Raw genomic sequence first — 18,872 nt, forward strand, 5'->3', positions numbered from 1 at the left:
GGGCAGGACAGGGATCTGCCTAAGGTCCTAGCTTGCCAGTGGCAGAGCTGAGACAAGAACGAGAGTGAGGACCACCCTTTTACTGCATCATAATTTTAATGGCATTTTCTATCTGATGAGAAGGCTACAACTTCTCTCACTCTTGAGGCGCCTGGGTGGCTCAGTCGGTTAAGTCTACCTTTGGCTCAGGTCACGATCTCTGGATCCTGGAATCGAGCCCCGCATGGGGCTCCCTGCTTAGTGGGGAGTCTGCCTCTTCCTCTCCCCTGCTCATGCTCTCTCTAATAAATAAAATCTTTAAAAAAAAAAAACTTCTCTCAGTAGAGTTCAGATTGCAGAAAGAAAGATAATGAACTGCATTCAATCTAAGAATAAGGGGGAAGCAATTTTCTTACAGGCTAATGATTACAGAAATAAAAATAAAAAAAGAACTTCCCAGAAAAAAAACTGTCATGAGTTTTGACTCCCTTCTGAGCCAAATTCTCAAGTTTAGGATTTATTGAGCTGTTTAAAAATCCCTTCTATGACTTCTAGATAATGATAGCAGACTGAAGAAAATAATAGAATCTTTTTCCTCTAATATATAAACCACTCTAAAAACAGAATAAAATGAATAAGCCAGAATTCAAAAAAAAAAGGCAGCAGAAAATCCTGGTGGGAATCATGACTCTATGACATCTCCTGCCTACAGGGAGGGATTCTTTGGCCCGAGCTATTTAACAAAATCTCCGAACAGAGGGGTAAAACGCAAATCCTCCAACCAGAGCTGCATGGTGCCCGGCAGAGGCTCTTCCCAACCCCCAAACCCAAATCCCTTCTCTCTAGGTCACAGGGAAGAGCATACAGATATGGACAGAGCTGCTCACTTGCAACATAAGCAAGATGTAAAGAAATGGCATGGGAGGAAGGCAAGCATGACACAGAAAAAGCAGAGAGGAAAACAGCATGCGATAGAGAACAAACCCAAGAAACAAACTGCATTGTACAGCTCTAGAAGAAATTTAAGCAATGTAATGAATTTAAGAAAACCAGACTTCAGTGCTGAGATGATAAAACAACAAAGAGAAGGAAACAAGAAAATCAAAGCTAGGAAAACAAACTGAGGATCAAACACATAAGCAACAGCCAGAAAACAGCTGAAAACACATAAGCAACAGCCAGAAAACAGCTGAAAACCAAATGTCTAGAACAGGAGAGTCACAGGGAATGCAAAGGACAAAAAGAGGTGAAAACAACTGGACAGAAGATAATACATAAGGAGAACAATGGTGCCCAATACAAAGTAATCAGCATCCTTAGAAAAGCAAACAATAAATAAAATTAGAAATGCTCAAAGTCACCTCCCAGCGCACAAGAGCAGAGAGAGCGGGACACAATGGTGGTCACTACACTGTAATCATGGCGTATCAGCTGTGGTCTGGAGTGACATTTCTGTGCATGTGTGTGTTGGTTGTTTTATTTGTACTCACTTTTGGTTCTGCTTAAGATTTGTGTTAAGATAATATATTTCATTTTCCTAAAACCAACAGTCCCCATGGGGGGGAAAAGATGCCCTTTGCTTAAAGGTAAGCCAATATAAGCTGAGTACACTACAACCTTCTGCAAGTACAGGTCTCATCATTAATTACCAAGCTGTTTCATGCTTTACTAATGAAAAATACCTGCCGATTTACAGTACCTTAAAAGGAAGACTATTTAAAGGCAATTAATATATTCAAAAGACAGTAAGTCTCATTTTTTTATGGGTGGCAAGTGATAAATTTAAACGTTTAAAAGCTATGCACCAAAAATAAGTATCTGTTATCAGATATTGGCGAACTAATTTATTGAACAGGTCTGACTGAATATAAGACATGTTTTTAGCACCAGTAAAAATAATTCTTGAGATTTCTAGTCTACAAACATCTAAATGAGCAGTAATGTGCTCCCTGACGGCATCTTTTGGGTAAAGGAACAAATGTGACCCAAGGATTAACTGTTAGGTCCCTGATTTTGCAACATAATTCATAGTGTCAAAATAAAGAAATCAACCCAAGTATTTTTAAAACTTTTAAGTTTTAGAGATGAATTTCTTCTTCCTTAAAGTTTTAAATTATGAGGTAGATATCATTCAAAGTAAACATCAAATGCAGCCAACTTCTGTTGACGAACATGATTATTAATCCTATAATTAATAGAAATTTCCATTAGGAAATTGAAAGTTTAAAAAGTAATGTTGATCAGCAGTATTCTGGCTTAAGTTTCCATATTCCTTCACCACTAGAAGTTCTATGAAAAGTGCAAAGATTTCGCAACAGTTCTCGAAAGACACAAGACTGTGAGGCTGATAACTTGGATTCGAACTCCTGCAGTATCTCGCGAGTGCTGGCCTGTCCATCAACACGGGCCTGAAAAGCAATGAAGTTTCTCATTTCCACCAGTAGGTCATCATGTTCGGTGGTGGAGGATGGTGGAGCAGATGCCTCTTGGTGCGCATTTTCACTTTCCAGCCGCTCTGGCAGAATCAGGTGGTTCCTAGCTCTCATTTTAGCCAACAGTAAAGACGAAGAGAGGGACCCGGGTGAAGACTCTGCATCTTCCACTTTTCCACTGAAGTGCTCAGAAGCATTATCCTTTCCATCCTTTCTTGTGACACCATCCTGGAGAAAGAAGACCACTGCAGTAACACGTCAGCTTCTAGTTCACACTCCCATTACTTCCCCAAAAGCCCTGAGGAGCCATAAACGAACACTCGAGCCCAAGGCAATGAGGCTGACAGGAAAGAATGAGATCGCCGAACAAAAAGGGAGGGGGCAAGTGAAGCACTGAAATCCACCCACCATTAAAGAACATTTCTGAAAACACCCAAATCCCCCAAACTGCACTCTTCACTTCATCACCATTCTATGTGTGTATGTGGGGAGGGGGGGGACACGCGGGCAACAAGCCTCCCTTTGGCGGGAGAGCAGGTTCCAGGAGGTGCGGCTTCTGCGGGCTTCTCCCATTCCTCCTCCCAAATCCACCCTGATCTAGGCACTGCAGGACAAGGAACAACTGCAGAACTGTGCTTCCTTCTCTTCACTTTTAAATCTTTTGACTCTTCCCACTTTACGCCTCATATGAGTTGCCCTAGAACAACACAAATCTTTTTTTCACATCCCTACTGCTAAAAGAACATAACATGGGAAGTCAAAAAAGGTTCTCTATTCCAAATGTGTTCATATTAATCTAAAATAGGAGTCTGAACTTGGGAGTCTTCAACTTCTGTCAGCAACATAACCCTTGACCAGAAAAGACCCAAGAGAGAGCACTGCATAACAGAGTTTGGTCTAATCTTTACTCAGTGAAGCACTCAGGCGCCCAGGGGATCACAGGACAGGGAGAGACGGGCACAAGGTTCTAGCAGCTAGTAAATTACATACAACATTCGAGGGGGTTTTCTCAACCTTCATTTTAGAGGGTAGTGCCCTCTGGAGCTGGTACTTCACCTCTGGATGGAGCAGGCTGCATGGGCAGCAACTCACATCACCTATCCCCTGTGTTAATTTTCTCGGGGCAAAACAGAGATTCTGCTACAGATTTGAGTTTAAGACTCTGTCTTTTACAAAGTTGGCTGGTCCTTTTAGCTTCAAATGAAAATGCTTCATTAATCAGAGCCTACAAAACAAATACCAGGTGTCATTATGCCAGTGTTTTACCTCACATCCGAATCAGGTTAAATTTTCATGGCAATTCAATCACGCAAGTCTCAGACATGAAAAGCAGCTAGGCTATCATAGTACCTGGCATTTCTCCTTTGAAGATGTTGAAGAAGGATGCTGCACAGAGAAGCTGGAATTCCTTTTCTGACCAAATCTACTCCTAAGTAAGGAAAAGAATCACAGTAGATAGAATGTTTGCTTTTGTGACTTAAGAGATGAAAATGTCCTTTCAACAACTTTATCTTTTCCTGGAAAAGTTTTCTTCTGCAAGGTTATTCTTTCATAGCCATGACGCTCATCCCCTTCAATTTTTCTACTTTACTCTCCTAAGAAGTAACTGATGCATCTCAAGTAAGAACCACTCAATATCTTGTTCAACATACGATGGAAACTATCCTCAAATTCTAGGTAGGAAGATTATTCTAAACCAGTACACCAAATAGCACAGTCATTACTGATTGCGGAATACCAGCTAATCATCTCATTAAAGTGTAATCGCTATTCTGTATCTTTTATTTTTAACATCAACTCTTAAACAAAACAGATCAGGTCTCCTTCCCCTGAAAACCCAGCTTCGGAAAGCAGGGGACAATGTAAAGGAAGAATGTAAGATTGTATGTCTTTCCCCAAGTCCTGCAATCTAGCCGACCCAATCCCTCCCTGAGAGATTCCCCACCACGCCTGCCCTGGCTCTACTCCTAGCCTAGACTGTATGGCCTCCTCCCAAGCAGGGCAGAGCAGTGATCTCTTACTTTGTTCCTGCTGGTGCGCCAGAAACCCCCCGGTGGCCCGTCCAGGTGGGAACACCCGACGCCGCTCCCAGACACTGCTGGCGGGAGAGCCTCAGCGCTTTCAGGGCATCCTGGGCCACCCGGTTGGCCTCGGCCTCCACCAGCACATAATCCGGATTGGCTCCATCCATGATGGCATCGTGTTTCATGACACTGTGCACACCGACTAGCAAGAACACAGGAAACCGTGACATATTGTTTCAGTTTGCACACAATTACATTTTTCTTCTGTATAGTCTAGTATGTTGTGGGTAGAGAAAAAATGATGAACACTTTCAGCTATTTGCCAAGGTGACTCTCATGACCCAGGAACTTCACAAATGCCGTTGCCACTCACCCTCATCATTACCCTACAAGGTAGGGACTACTCACTACCCCTGTTTTATAATAATTGAAGCATAATGCCTTTGTCACCACAACTTCAACATCCCTGCTATCTGGAAAATTTTAAAACCTCTTATTAATCAATTCTTTATTGAAGGGAAAAATATGAAAATATAAACCAGAATTACAGAATTTTTAAAAACTAATGATCATGAAAATGCTACTTATCAGAATTTAATGCAGGTATCAGTGGAAAATTCACAGCCTTAAATATTTATATATCAATAAAAATGAAAGAATAAAAACAAATGAATTAAATTTCCAAGTCAAAGAGTCTTACAAAAATTAAGCCAAAAAAACTCACCGAAACACAACAACAAAAGCACAAAGAAGAAAGTAATAAAGATAAAAGCAAAAACTAATGAGGTAGAGAACAACCATAGATCTAATTAATAAATTAAAATGCTGGTTTATGTTTTTAAGAAAAATCACAAAAGAGACCCCTAGCTTAACCTGACCAAAAAAGGGGTGGAGGAAATATACAAAATTAGAAATGACCAGGGAGAAATTATCTTGAAACAGAAACAAATTTTTAAAAACCTGTTACAAGAATATTTTCAATGCCTCTGTGCAAATAAACTTGAAAACTAGACAAAAGAGATCATTTCCTAGGAAAACAGAAAAAATAAGTTACCAATAAACTACCTTACAAAAAAGTATCAGGCCCAGATGGTCTCTTTCTGAAATGCCGTACAGAAACCTGGCCTTCCCGCACCAAGAACCACGAACAGTGATGTCTGGTAACTCGGGGCCATCACACTGTGAACCCAGTGAGTGCCAAGGCCTGAACAAGACGACACCCCCAGGGATGACAAAGCTGTGCAGGACTGCCTATCATCTCCGGTTCTGAGCAACTGTTGAGTCTGCCTTCCTGAGTTTTCTCCCTTGATGTGAGCGAGCAAGCTTTCCTACTTCCAGAGTGCCTGCCCTGGCCTGCCCCTGCCTCTCCCCCATGGCTGTTACTTTAATCTCCTGTGGTTGGAAAATCAGGTAAATACACCACGTACAAAAACTTCCTATCACCGTTCAGTACTACAAACCTACTTAAAGCACTGCACCCCTCCTGTGTGTGGTTGTAAGTCAAGCACTGTTGTTCTCCAGAGTTTCAAATTCCTCTAGGTCTTCAAAAAAGAGAGGTGAATACGATTTTCAAAATGTCGATACATTTCAAATCTGAACTTTAGAAGAAAAGATACTTCCAGCTGAGAGCCCACTCTGCCCTGTGAGTCAAGGCTGCCCCTGCTAGCAACAGCCTACTCCTCTTCTGTTCCTAGCACACCTGCGGCAAATTCAGCAAAAAGATTACCTGACTTCTTGAAAAGCTTTTCCAAGACATAATCATCATTGCTCTGTTCACTGGTCTCACTCTCGTTTTCACTGTCCCGCTTCCGGTACCGCCTTTTCTTCACAAGGTGTGGAATTCGAGTTCCTTCAAACTTGGCATCTCTGGGATGCTTAGGGCTCTTCGGCTTCTGCGTTGGCCTCCGATGCTGCTCCAGGGGCTCTTCTTCCAGTGCACTATGTTTCGTTTTTGACTTGTGCTTAGAAAAATTACTTTCCGATGGCTTATTCTCCCAAAGAGGCTCTGTCTGAGCCTGGCAGCTTTCTCTTCTGTCGGGAAGACCCTGGTTTTCATTGATGTTTTCCTCACTTGACAGCCCGTCCATTTTGCTGATTCTCAGAGAATCTGAACAATCCCCATGTCCACTAATCACGGATGATTCCTCTCGTCTAGACACTGTGTTCATGTCTTCTCTAGGCCCATCACTGCCAGGTGGAGTCCTAGGGGTTTGGGGGGCATCTTTCAAAGGATCGCATGGATCAGAAGTTACTGCATTCACTTCAGCTCCTGTAGCTGTAGATTTCTCTTCAGATGATGTGGCCTCGTTTGTGGATACATTAGAATCAGGAAATTTTTTGCATATTTGAACATTAGGGTCTGCTCCAAAGGCCGGCGGAAGTTTTCTTTTTAAATGGAGCTTGGGAGCCTGAACTTCTGAGCCAGTTCCTGAAAGGGGAAAAACATGCTCAAGTTACATGACATAATTCTTCTGTACTTTATTATTTTCAGTGAGCTTATTTTATGTAATACCTGCAAAAATAGCACTTGTTTCAGTACTCTGGGATGCGTCAGGACTCGTCAGAGTGAACAGCTCATAAAGATCATTGGACTTGAAAAATCGCCTTTGCTTCGGATCTTTCAGCACTCTGTTTGTCAGAAACTGTTTGAAAATTTGTCTAAAAAGATAAAAATTAAACTGGTATAAAACAATGTTTAGCTGCACCTCGAAATCCTAGTTCTAAAACAATATGAGAGATACGATAACTGTAGCTGAACAAATGTCTAAATCATCCCCGAGCTTTTCGCCTTGGAAAATTACAATTCAGAAAGTACATAAAATATCGGGTGGTCTCCCAAGCTTGACAGAATTTAAATCACAAAGAGTATCTTATTTATACCCAGTGAGCTTTTTCAATCTCCAAGATCCATCACATGTCAGGAATCACCTTTCTACATACAATCATGTGACTCACAGCCTCTCTGAGCTGGAAGAGCTGGATTCCGGGACTCCTGGACCAAGGGTCCCCTGCCCGGCCCTCCTCAGAACCCTTCTGTGATGGGATTCTGGAAACGCTCTTACCTGGCCTTTGCAAAGCTTTCCCTTGGAGCCATCTCACCCACCTTCTGCCTGCTGATTCACACTCTAGCTGAAGCTCCACACCATCGTCACTCCTGCCCACACGCCCCCACAAAGCAGTCCTGCTCCCCCTCCCCCCACACCTCCCCACCCCAAGGCTAAAACATGTCTAAGAGGAAGAAGCTCTCCCTCACAGGACACAGCTCGTCTCTTGCCCTCTCAGAATAAGGCCTTGAAGAACACACACCTATCAGGGAGTGGCCCAGTGCATGGTGGAAAGCAGGGAGCCTCCCTTTAAGAGAGAGGGTGCAGTTCAAGAATAAAGTCTTCGGCAGAGGAGGGGGAGAAGGTGGCCGTATCTCCACCCCACTGTTAAAGGGACCCTTGTCTATACCCCTACTCGTTGTACAGAGATGGAAAAAGAACAGGTGTCCTAGTCAACCTCTCCCTTGGGGGCATCTGAGTCCAAGACCACCAGGCTACCCACACTGATCACAGCTGCATGGTGTGGGAAAATTCCCACATGTATTTCAACTTTGTCACTTCTTAAAATTTTTCTGAAAAAAAGATGGTACACTATAGAAGATATATACATTTCTCTTAAATAAAAAGTAAGATGAAGTTTATACATAAGCAGTCTCTGATGTTTAATAAGGTAGAAAAATGATCAGGTTCAAAGACATTTTTTAAAAACTCACAATAAGTCATCTAAGCTTAATGAGAACGAAAAAATACAAAAAGGAAACAACAAAACCCCCTCACATATCCTTTAAGTTACACTAACTATTGCTCTAAGATAAAAACACATTTTTAAAGCAATACATTTAAAACCTTCCCAGCTCAACCCGGGCGGCGTCCTTCTACAGCTACATCGTGCACACGCGGCAGCCAGGAGAGCAGTCTCCAGTCACGGGGCAGGCCGCCATCTGTACTGACCGGTGGTAAATCTTTTCTTCAATGGTCCCCGCAGTCAGCAGCCTGTACACCGTCACTTGCTTCCTCTGGCCTATCCTCCACGCGCGCTCCCGGGCCTACGGCAGAGAGATGCATTTCAACAAGCGCCCTTCCCGATGACAAGCGCTTTCGAAAAGAAACAGAGACAGCCGGCTGCTTCCTCCCCCTGCCAAAGCCAAAATTCTGCCTAATGACACTAAATACACCTCAGGCCCATTAAGGAAGATAAACAGGCAGGTCCCAAAGATAGATTGAGCCACCTCTACATGAAAAACAACGTGTGTTTGTAACTTTGCACTCTCTTTGTACCCTAGATGTAGCGATGCATGCTACAGATAAAACTGCTGAAGATTCTTCCTCCATGCTGAGGACGAGGCAACAACCAAGATGGGAGCCCATGCGGAAGCTGACAGGGGCACCAAAGGCCCCTCACAAGGGCTGGCCACTCAACTGTCTGCCACTCGCACGCTCCTTTACCTGTGTGTCTGTGCTTGGGTTCCAGTCAGGATCATAGATGATGACTCTGTTTGCCCCCGTCAGGTTGACTCCTATGCCGCCCACCCGAGTGGTCAGAAGAAACACAAATATGGATGTGTCCTAGAGTAAGACGCACAACATTCAGTATGCACATTGAAGACTGGTGACAGCTCTTCCCCTCTGTCTTTACATATTCTACACATGGAAACCTCTTCTAATACAAAGGATGGGTTACGTCCTAGAGATCGCTGGTCAGTCAAGATGCCATCTCACAGCTCCTGTTTTTAATACCAATTATATTGGCAATATCTCAGAGTTGGCTTTTCAAGAAGGAATATACATTCTTTGTTTACACACACACACACACACACACACACAAGAAGGAATATACATTCTTTGTTTACACACACACACACACACACACACACACACACCCATCCAGGAATGCCCAGAGTTAAAAGAGGAAAGTCTCCCTCTACCCTCTGCCCATCCCCAATGTAAGCAGGGCTCAGGTGGGTGAGGCTGTTCTTCTTCCTTCCTCTGCACAGAGTAGCACTACTTGGCTTTACTGTTAAATTCACTTGTTACCTCATTATATCTTGTAATCAGTGGTTGTCTTGAAGCTATTGCAGTGGTACCATCCATCTTGAGGTAAGAATACTTTTGAGCTCTAAGGAATACTTCAAATATGTCCAACATCTGTTTGGGAGAGGGGGAAGGGGATAAGAGTTTAAAAATCAAACACACACCTCCAGTGAGGTCCACATTTGTCTAAACAGTCACACCTTCCCCAACAGGCTTAAATTAAAAGGGCTTCTTGCTTTGAGGCAGATAAATATAACTACTACAGGAGTATTTTTGATATTTCCCTACTGCTAATTCTTACAGGGCATCTATCTAAGTTCAGACCCAAACCTGCTCACACCCTAGAATCACATGGTAAACCTTTCACAAAAGCCAACTTCTAGGCACCAACTCTAGAGAAAGATCCAAGCTCCCAAAGAGATCTGTAGGCTGCCACCTCAGTATCAGCAGGTGAATTCGCTTTTAGAATCATTATTTTAGATTATATCCCATTTTCTTAATAACGTGTTGTAAGTCTTAAGACCAAATTGTTTCTTGTATGAGGTCTGTATACTCACTTGTCTTGACTGAGAAAACAGCAATACTCGTTGACCCTGCCTGTGCCATATTTTCAACAAGGACTCAACTACTATCATTTTCCCAGAGCGTTTCCAGTATCCAAACTGATCTTCTTCTAGTTCATCATCTGGAATACCTTTAGGATTCTTTGGGCCTCCAGAAAAGAGATCAGGGTGGTTGCAGATTTTTCTTAGGGCTACAAGTCCAGAGAAAATCTATGGTATAAAAGAATTACGTGCATTTGGATTATGCCATGTAAAATAACATTCACTTGGGAAGGAAGGGAAGAATGCTATTCGATATGTAACACAGATTAAAAAGTAATTCCTGGGGTGCCTGGGTGGCTCAGTCAGTTGAGCATCCACTCCTGATTTAGGCTCAGGTCATGATCTCGGGGTCATGGGAACGAACCCTGCAACGGGCTCTGCACTCAGCACGGAGTCTGCTTATCCCTCTCCCTTTGCTCCTCTCCCTGCCCATTCCCTCTCTCTCTCTCAAATAAATGAGTATTTTTAAAAATCTTTAAAAAAAAAAAAAAAGTAATTCTTCACCAGCTTCTTAGCTTCCTCCCTATTCTCAGCATATTAGGAGCTAGAAGAAATCAACCTTCATTCATCTTTTCTTGATAAGTTAAGTTCTCTAGAAACAAAAACATATCTGCATGGGAAATACACAAATGGGAAAGATATGGGGGTGGTTCACGCAGAAGGGCACAGGAGATCGGGAGTGCCTGCCCTCCAGGCCCCAGCAGGAGGGCATCCTTCACAGCTTTCCAAGTATGACTCAAATCAAGCTCATGAGTACAAACGCTCAAGGAGAAAAGATAAACTGTAAGTTAAGCCAATAATCAAAGAGTATGGTAGTTCTAACTAGCAAACAACAGTTAAACAAATAATAAAAAATGTGAACAAATCAGGAGTATTTCAGAACTCCCCCAGAGTCATCTGTAACTCCTCTGTCTGCCTCTAGATCTGTGCTTCCAATACAGTGGCCACAAGCCACAGAAGGCTAGTCTAAACTGAAATGTGCTGAAAATGTAAAATATCCAATTTTGGAGACATAGTTTAAAAAAAAAAAGGTACAATATCTCATGTATTAAAATGACATTTTAGATAGAGCAGGTTAAATAAAATTCATTACCAAAATTCTCTTTACCTTTTTTAATATGACTATTAGGACAATTTAAAATCACACATGCAGCTTACATTCTGTATCTACAGGCCAGTGCTAATCTAGACCACCTAAGGCTTCACAACTTGGAGGCACGTGAAGGGCAGATTTAGGAGAGATGAATAAATGTGAATGATTTAAGAACCTCTAATAGAGGCCAATGATTGATGTTAGAACTAAAAGAAATGGTGAGCCATGGCTAAAAGAACTGAAATGACTTCCTCTGGAAGAAAAAGCGTGCAGACATGATGGGACACAGGCACCCATGCCACCCGCACTCATCTCTTTATCAACCTCTGTTTATAGGGAAGTGTGTTTCAGAGAGTAAGATGCTTGCTACTCAGCTGTACCTCCCATGAGGACAGACCCAAGACTAAGGAAGTTCTATGTGTGTAATAAATAGAACACAATTTACACTTTAAGACCCTGAAGCACAAAGAAACTGAATAGTTCATATGGAGCTTCAAAGTATATGCTGATATAAACCTACTACATATGCTTATCGAACAGACCTTTACCAACATCTATTGCTGAGTATTGCCAAGAATGCTGTTATTATTATTGTTAATAATAAAATGTTATTTTATGTTATTACTTACACCATTTATAATAATAATTCCTCCTTCATGTCCCTGCTGCCCCAGCAGTCGGGGCCACTTCCCTGCGTGCTGCATAGGACCAGACATCCGTGCAGGACTCACCATTACAGACCCTGTGTCTAGCACTGCTCTTCTGCTAGACCACGTGACGTGGGGTTCAAGTGTAACCATGCTGCAACGCAGACAAAAGGAAGTGTGCTCAAATGTAACTGCACGTTCTCTTACTTCTGGCTTTGAATTAAGAGATGGTTCACACCCAAGTGTTTCCAAGAGGTAACTGTGAAACATGACTAGTACTAGCTTCCTTTCCTCCCCCGCTTCCCTGCTCTACAGTTCATTTCTGACCTGCATATCTCCATTGAGAATTCTGTAAACTTCTTTGGAATCGATAAAATTTTGGTAGACTTTATGTTGTTCCTCTGTAAGACGGCAAAATAAGACCTATGGAGGTAGGAAAAAAAAAAAAACAACAGAGAATTAAAATAATTAAAACATCAACAAAGTTTTCTAATCAAAAAAGTATAATGTATACAATTTAACAATGTACCTCTTATTTTAAAAAGCCAAAAGGGTGCCCCATCTCAGAGCTAAACAAAGACACAGTTACCCCTTCTCATCAGCCCCTCCACTTCTGCCATCCATCCACCTCCTGGTCCCCACCTACTATCCCAACAGTCCCCCAATACTGGCTTCCTTCCCACAACAAAGTTCAGGACCAGATGCACAAGCCCTCCTCCATCCTAGCCTCCAAGTGCTCAGACTGTCTCACCGCCCATGCCCCTCGCCCACACTTCACTTCAGCACACCTGACCAGAGACCCTATCCTGGAGGCCAAAGCACAGGTCCATGAGTTTACCAGACCTGTCCAACCTCCCAGCCCGACTGTGCCTGTTACTCCATGCCAGAATGTTCCTTGACTTTCTGCCTCTCAATCCTCTCTTTCTTCATGTCCACTCTATTCCTTGGCTAGTCATAAACCCAAGACATTTTCCTTCAGCTATCCCTTTGCCACCCACTACATCTGCCTTGTAAACTTCCAAATGAAGACTGACTCAAACACCTGCCTTTTCTACTCCTTTTATGCTAAGTGCTGAGCGCTGCTGGAGAACCTCACCCATCTGGGCAGTGTCTTGCTCCTGGTCTCCGGGAGAATTCTGCAGGCACTCCCTGCTCAGCCCCTTCTGTAAACCCAGAATGGCTGTGACAACACTCCTCATTCTCCCCAAGCCACCTACTGACCTACCCACCTTTGATTCAATCTCTACTTTAAAAAAATCAAACGGACACCTGGGTGGCTCAAAACCTTAAATGTCTGCCTTCGGCTCAGGTCATAATCCCACGGTCCTGGAATTGAGCCCCTCATCAGGCTCCCTGCTCCCTCCCCATGAGGAGTCTCCTTCTCCCTCTCCCTCTGCCCCTACCCTCCTGGCTCGTGCACGGTCTCAAATAAATAAAAATCTTAAAAAAAAAAAAAAAAACCACACACAACAAATGGAAAAAACATCAAAAACAGAAACCAAAGCTATCAGTCATGATTCCCTAATTTTCACCCCCTAAAATTTATCTACTTTATCCACCTCACTTTGTTTTCCTTTATTTTCAGGGGAACAGCCAGCTCCCTGTTTGGGAAGAGGGCAACCCTTTGACCTTCATACCAGATCTAAAAACCCTCTCCTCTTCCTCTGGACAGTGCTCCGCCATCTTAGACTCTCCAAAAAGTGATGGGGAAAATTCCCTAAAAGGATTTATGTATAATCACCATCCCCACATCCTCACCTTCCAGCCTCTTCTGGTCCCAGCACAAGCCTGGAGGGCATGGCCACTGAGAAAGTGCTGTGGACAAGCTCACTAATGACTTCCTAGCAGCCCGCCACACTGAGTCTCTAGGCCTCAGGATGCCACTTCCCCGAACCCACCTCCTGCCTTTCTGCCTGTCCTCCTGTCCTCCCAGCTAGCCCCTCCTGGTACCGTCTCCACAATGCTGCAGCTTCGCTCTCCTCGTTCCGTGTATGCGCCTCGGGCAACCTCATCCCTGCTCATATATTCACGCCTTCCCTGCTCAGAGGTCACAACTACATCCCTGCCTAGAACTCTCCCCTCAGAACCTGAGGCCCATTTATAACTGCCTTTGGGACAGGCAGATGTGCCGTGAGCACTTCAAACGACCCAAATCAACTCACAAATATCTCCTCCACACTCTGTCCTTTTGAAGTGTCTGGCAGCAGATCTGTCCCAGCATCTAAACAGGAAACCTGGGAAGCACCTGCCAGCCCCATACGCTCCGGGGCTCAGGCCCATGCCCTCTGTGGACTCTGGAAGGACCACCTAACTCATCCCTTTGCCTCCATTTTCCTTCCCTTCCAATGCTTTCATATGCTGCCTGAGTGATCTTTTGAAAATATGAACCTGAGTATTTCTAATTCCTGATTTCATAAATTTGTATTTCAGTCTTTTAAATACAATGGCAACAGAGAAAAGCCTTTCCTCTGTTAACCACAAGGTTAACTGAACTAATTATTCACCAGATGCTTAGTTTCTGCAAATCAGTTTTAGGTGTTACATGGCACTTTAAGGTGGGTAGTAAGACAAAGTCCTGATCTCAAGGAGTTCTAGTCAAGAGCCTAGTGGGGGGCGCCTGGGTGGCTCAGTTGGTTAAGCGACTGCCTTCGGCTCAGGTCATGATCCTGGAGTCCCTGGATCGAGTCCCGCATCGGGCTCTCTGCTCGGCAGGGAGTCTGCTTCTCCCTCTGACCCTCCCGACCCTCCCCCCTCTCTCATGCTCTCTCTCAGTCTCTCTCTCTCAAATAAATAAAATCTTTAAAAAAAAAAAAAAAAGAGCCTAGTGGGATCTTACAACTTCTGTTGTGGGAAACCTGGGGGTGTGGTGGGTGGGTACCGTGGAGGGGTAAAACCTCCAGAGAGAGGGAACATCACATGCAAATGGAAAGACAAGTGGCACATGTCAGGAAAACAGGAACTGTCTCCAAGCCATGTGCCTTGGCTGCTACATGGATTACAAAGAAGAGACATTCTGGGACTCCATAGTGAAAATAAAGTGGTGCAAATAAGCTAAATCAGGATTCTTGATGTTCGGAAGAGGGACATGAAGGTATGTCAGCAGGAAGACAACCCTTGGAAAAACTAAGCCAGTGACGCTGTGTGATACTGAGTGGAGTGGAGAGTGCCAATGGCTGGGAGAGCAGTCAACACTGGCTGCCCTAATGTACGAGGATGTGGAGCAAAGAAGCGAGAGCATGAAAAAGAACAAATGAAACAGCACAGCAACTGATGGATATGGAATTAGACATAGCACAGAGCACTGTGGCCTGAGACACTGGCGGGAAAGGGAGACCTGTAAGGAGAATGCTAAGATCAAGGGCTGACTTTGGAAATGAGTTTGTGGGGAGGGAAGAGGCGGGGATGAAAGCAGCCTTGGTGACAGATCTCCAAGATCCTTTATAGTTTTGACACTGAGAATCTACAACGTATTTACTGTTAGATGTTGAAAAGAGGGTGCAGTTACCTGTTGAGATAATGGAACACCAGGATGGGCCTTAAATGGATGCCCCTTTTACAACCTAAGTCAGATGACATCACTGCTTGGCTCAGTCTCTCCCTGTGAACTGCCTCCTCACTCACAGTAAAATCTGAAGTCTTCACCATGACCAGCAGGCCCTGGTGACCTGGCCGGCTAAGTGACTTCTCCCTCCAAGTGCTCTCATCCTTCTTCCTGCCCTCAGGCCACACTGCCCTCCTTGCTGGTCCTTGGAGGTACCAACACCCTTCCATTTCCATTGACCTGGAACGCTCTTCTTCCCAAAACCCCATGCTTCGCTTCCTTTACCTTCTTTAGGCCTCTGCTCAAATGTCTGTTTATCAGAAAGGAGACCTCTCACCATCCCTTGTAAGAAGCCCACTTCCCCAAATCCTCGCCCTACATGCCCCATCCCACTGACCCTGCTCAGGGTTTCCTCCACATGACTGCTGCCTGCTGGGTGACGTACGTGCCTACGACTGTCTCCCCTCCTCAAGAACGAAGGTGAGCAACAGGAGAGCAAGCAGCTGCTCTGTTCACTGCTATCTCCCACGAACATGCCTGGCACCTCTGATTTGTGGCATGAATGAGTTGGGGGCTTGAGGAAAATGGACAAGTTCAAAAAGTGCGCAGGAATCTGTGTGTTAATACGAGAGAGATCAAAGCCTGTGGACTGAGGAGGAGTCCTGCTGAGGGCAGATGCCACAGCAGCTCACCTGTCACATGCAGGTGTATACAGAGACCAGCTGTATACACCCGCAACCACACCTGTTAGCCTCACCAATTCTGCATATGAAAAGCAGAATAAACAGACAAGTATATCTACGCATTAGGAATGGGTTGGTAACTCCTGGATTTACAGACCTGTTCATTTTTATCTGGCAAAGAAAGGCTCATTTTGACATCTGACTTCATTCTCCGCAGCAGGTATGGATTTATGGTATCTCGTAAGACACATGCACATTTATAAGCTGTTTTAACCTTTAATAAGAGAAAAGGGCAAATAATTACTTACGTTTAGCAAATGCATTTGTTCTTCTCAATTGATTCCAATGTTAAAAAAATTTTTCTAATGACCTATGGTTATACAAAATTGGCTGGAAATGGTTGGAAAATGGTTTGGAAAAATGAGGATAAGTTCCATATACTCCAGAAGGTGGTACCTTTCAGAAGATATCATCAGTTAAAAAACTTATTAACCAAAGTGTACAACAAAAGAACTGGTAATTTTGTGCCCTATTCCTCCTCCATACTTTGCTTTAATTATTATTATATTCTTAAACCCTAAAGTAGAGATTTCTTCAGTCTTTGACTACCCTCTAGGGAAAAAACGGCTTTCAAATGAATCTCTGTTTATAATCTTGCATTCTCCAAAAGCTACAAAGGAACTGCTGCTCTGTGAGACTGAAGATCAAAAGCTAACTCTGGGGGAAAGCTGTAGCCATGGGAGCAACCAGATAATAAGCAGAGATTACTGCCCACTGGGGACTTAGGAGAGTAAGTTCAAGAAAAGCCCTATGATCCCAGAAATGAAAGGTCACTCTAGCCTGAGATGGAGCATATGGTTCTGTAATGGAGCATAGCCACATGAGATGCGTATTAACTGTATGTAGAAAAACAAAGACCCACAGCTCAGGAAAAACACCCTCTGCAATTCACTTAAAGGCAAACAAAGAATTCAATAAATTATTGATACTTAAAAAAAAAATCTAAATAGGCTTAACAACCTAGTAAATTACTATTTAATGGAACAAGAAAAATTCCAACCAAAGTCTAAGTTTAACAAAATTAGCTGCAAAATAAATGACAATAAAAAAAGCATGACCATAACACATACAGAAAAATTCATGTTAAAAAATTAACACAGGGGCACCTGGGTGGCTCACTCAGCTAAGCATCTGCCTTTGGCTCAGGTCATGATCCCAGGATCCTGGGATCGAGCCCTGCACTGGGTTCCCTGCTCAGCAGGGGGCCTGCTTCTCCCTTTCCCTCTGCCCCTCCCTGCCCACTCATGCTCTCTCTCTCATTCAAATAAAATCTTTTTTTTAAAAAAAATAACACAGTGAAAATCATTTTAAAAGACCCTAAGTATACCTCACTCAACTATGTATACACATATGTACATATATGTGTGTTCACCTTGTGTGTGAGTACATACACAGAAAAAACAGGATTTACTTGGAATAGCAGACAATAACAAGTTCGATTAATCAACAACTTTTAGTTACAGGTAACCTCGTAAATGTATCATTCAGACACAGATTAAAAATTACCCTTAAGATGATGATCAGGTACGTACTATGGTTTGTAATACAGAGATGATAAATTTCAAAATTTAACATGACTTTACAGTCCCACCAAGGAAGCAAGTACACTGTTTAAATCTTCCTAAAAATATATACAGTATGTTAAGGAAACTATCTCCACATCCCCACCTCTACTCACATATTTCTCCTCCAGAAGCACCAGTGAGCTGGATGATAATGCTGGAAAACCAGGGCTGGGTTGGTGAGTGGCCTGGCAGCTCATATCTGCTCTCTCTCCTGCCTGTCCACCCCCTCTGGAGAGTTCTCCTTCCACCACCCCTCCCTGTCCCTGACCCACTGTGGTGAACTCACAGGGGTCAAACTCACAGTGGCTGGGGATGGGTCTGTTTTTCATAACCAACTCTCCTCAGAGGAAGAACTAAAACTCTAGAATGTAGTGGGAATGGGAGAGCAAGGAAGACTAAGAAACCCAATCTTAGCCTTGATGTCCAGCCATGTTCTCAGTCCAACTTTCCTAGGCAATCCTGTGCTTTAGGCAATAAAGCTAATTCTATATTTACTTCCCATCTGCCTCCCTGTCTCTCTGAGTACACACATGGTAGGGATCCAACTGTATTTCTCTTAACTATCACTCCCAACTTCCATGTAAAATGAAGTGCCATGTAAAACGAAGACCAACTGAGCACGTCCATGTTTCCTTCCTACTCCTGACAAGGCAGAGTGACAATTACTCCCCAGTTCTGCCTATTCCAAAGCTGAGGGACCTTAGGCCATTCACCAAACCACTGAGTCTCAATAACCTTGAGCAAGAAATGAGGAGGTTCTTTCAGTTCTTTATTTTTTTCTTTTCAGTTCTAAAATCTAAGCTTAACATGCAAAGCCAAGAAGCAGGCCATATTCTTGGTAGTTAATGTTTCTCCCCCTCACCTTCCTCAGCCTAGCACAGTCATTTCTCTGCCAAGAAGCCTTTCTTGACTCCCACAAGCTCTGATATTGGATATCTCCCCTGATCACAGTCCTCATTATGATAATCCCACTGGACTGAGAACACTATTCAAGGGAAGGTTCTGGTTGCCAGCCACCTCTCATCATTTTAGCCCCAGCCTGACACAATAAATATCTGCTCACAGACGATCTTCTTGGGATTCAGTAACTCACGGCAACCATGGACTTAAAAAAGCGAATATAAAACAACAGCTCTGGGGCGCATGGGTGGCTCAGTCAGTTAAGCGT

At 43.5% G+C, this 18,872-nt stretch overlaps 1 protein-coding gene across 4 annotated transcripts in view; it reads right to left on the minus strand.

The window, feature by feature from the left end:
* Positions 1-247: 247 nt before the first annotated feature.
* Positions 248-18,872, minus strand: part of ERCC6 (ERCC excision repair 6, chromatin remodeling factor) — a 71,379-nt gene continuing 52,754 nt past the window's right edge. For all 4 annotated transcript variants that reach the window (XM_032432322.1, XM_032432323.1, XM_032432321.1 and 1 more), the window contains 11 exons: positions 16,237-16,353; positions 12,183-12,278; positions 10,068-10,283; positions 9,514-9,624; positions 8,926-9,045; positions 8,431-8,525; positions 6,948-7,093; positions 6,162-6,863; positions 4,433-4,637; positions 3,762-3,840; positions 248-2,639 (listed from right to left, as the gene is read on the minus strand). In XM_032432322.1, coding sequence (XP_032288213.1) covers positions 2,220-2,639; positions 3,762-3,840; positions 4,433-4,637; positions 6,162-6,863; positions 6,948-7,093; positions 8,431-8,525; positions 8,926-9,045; positions 9,514-9,624; positions 10,068-10,283; positions 12,183-12,278; positions 16,237-16,353 — 2,307 coding nt within the window. In that variant the 3' untranslated portion in view covers positions 248-2,219. The remainder of the gene's footprint in view (positions 2,640-3,761; positions 3,841-4,432; positions 4,638-6,161; positions 6,864-6,947; positions 7,094-8,430; positions 8,526-8,925; positions 9,046-9,513; positions 9,625-10,067; positions 10,284-12,182; positions 12,279-16,236; positions 16,354-18,872) is intronic.

The sequence above is a fragment of the Phoca vitulina genome, unplaced genomic scaffold (assembly GCF_004348235.1).
Source record: "Phoca vitulina isolate PV1807 unplaced genomic scaffold, GSC_HSeal_1.0 scaffold48, whole genome shotgun sequence".
In the NCBI taxonomy this organism is placed as follows: domain Eukaryota; kingdom Metazoa; phylum Chordata; class Mammalia; order Carnivora; family Phocidae; genus Phoca; species Phoca vitulina.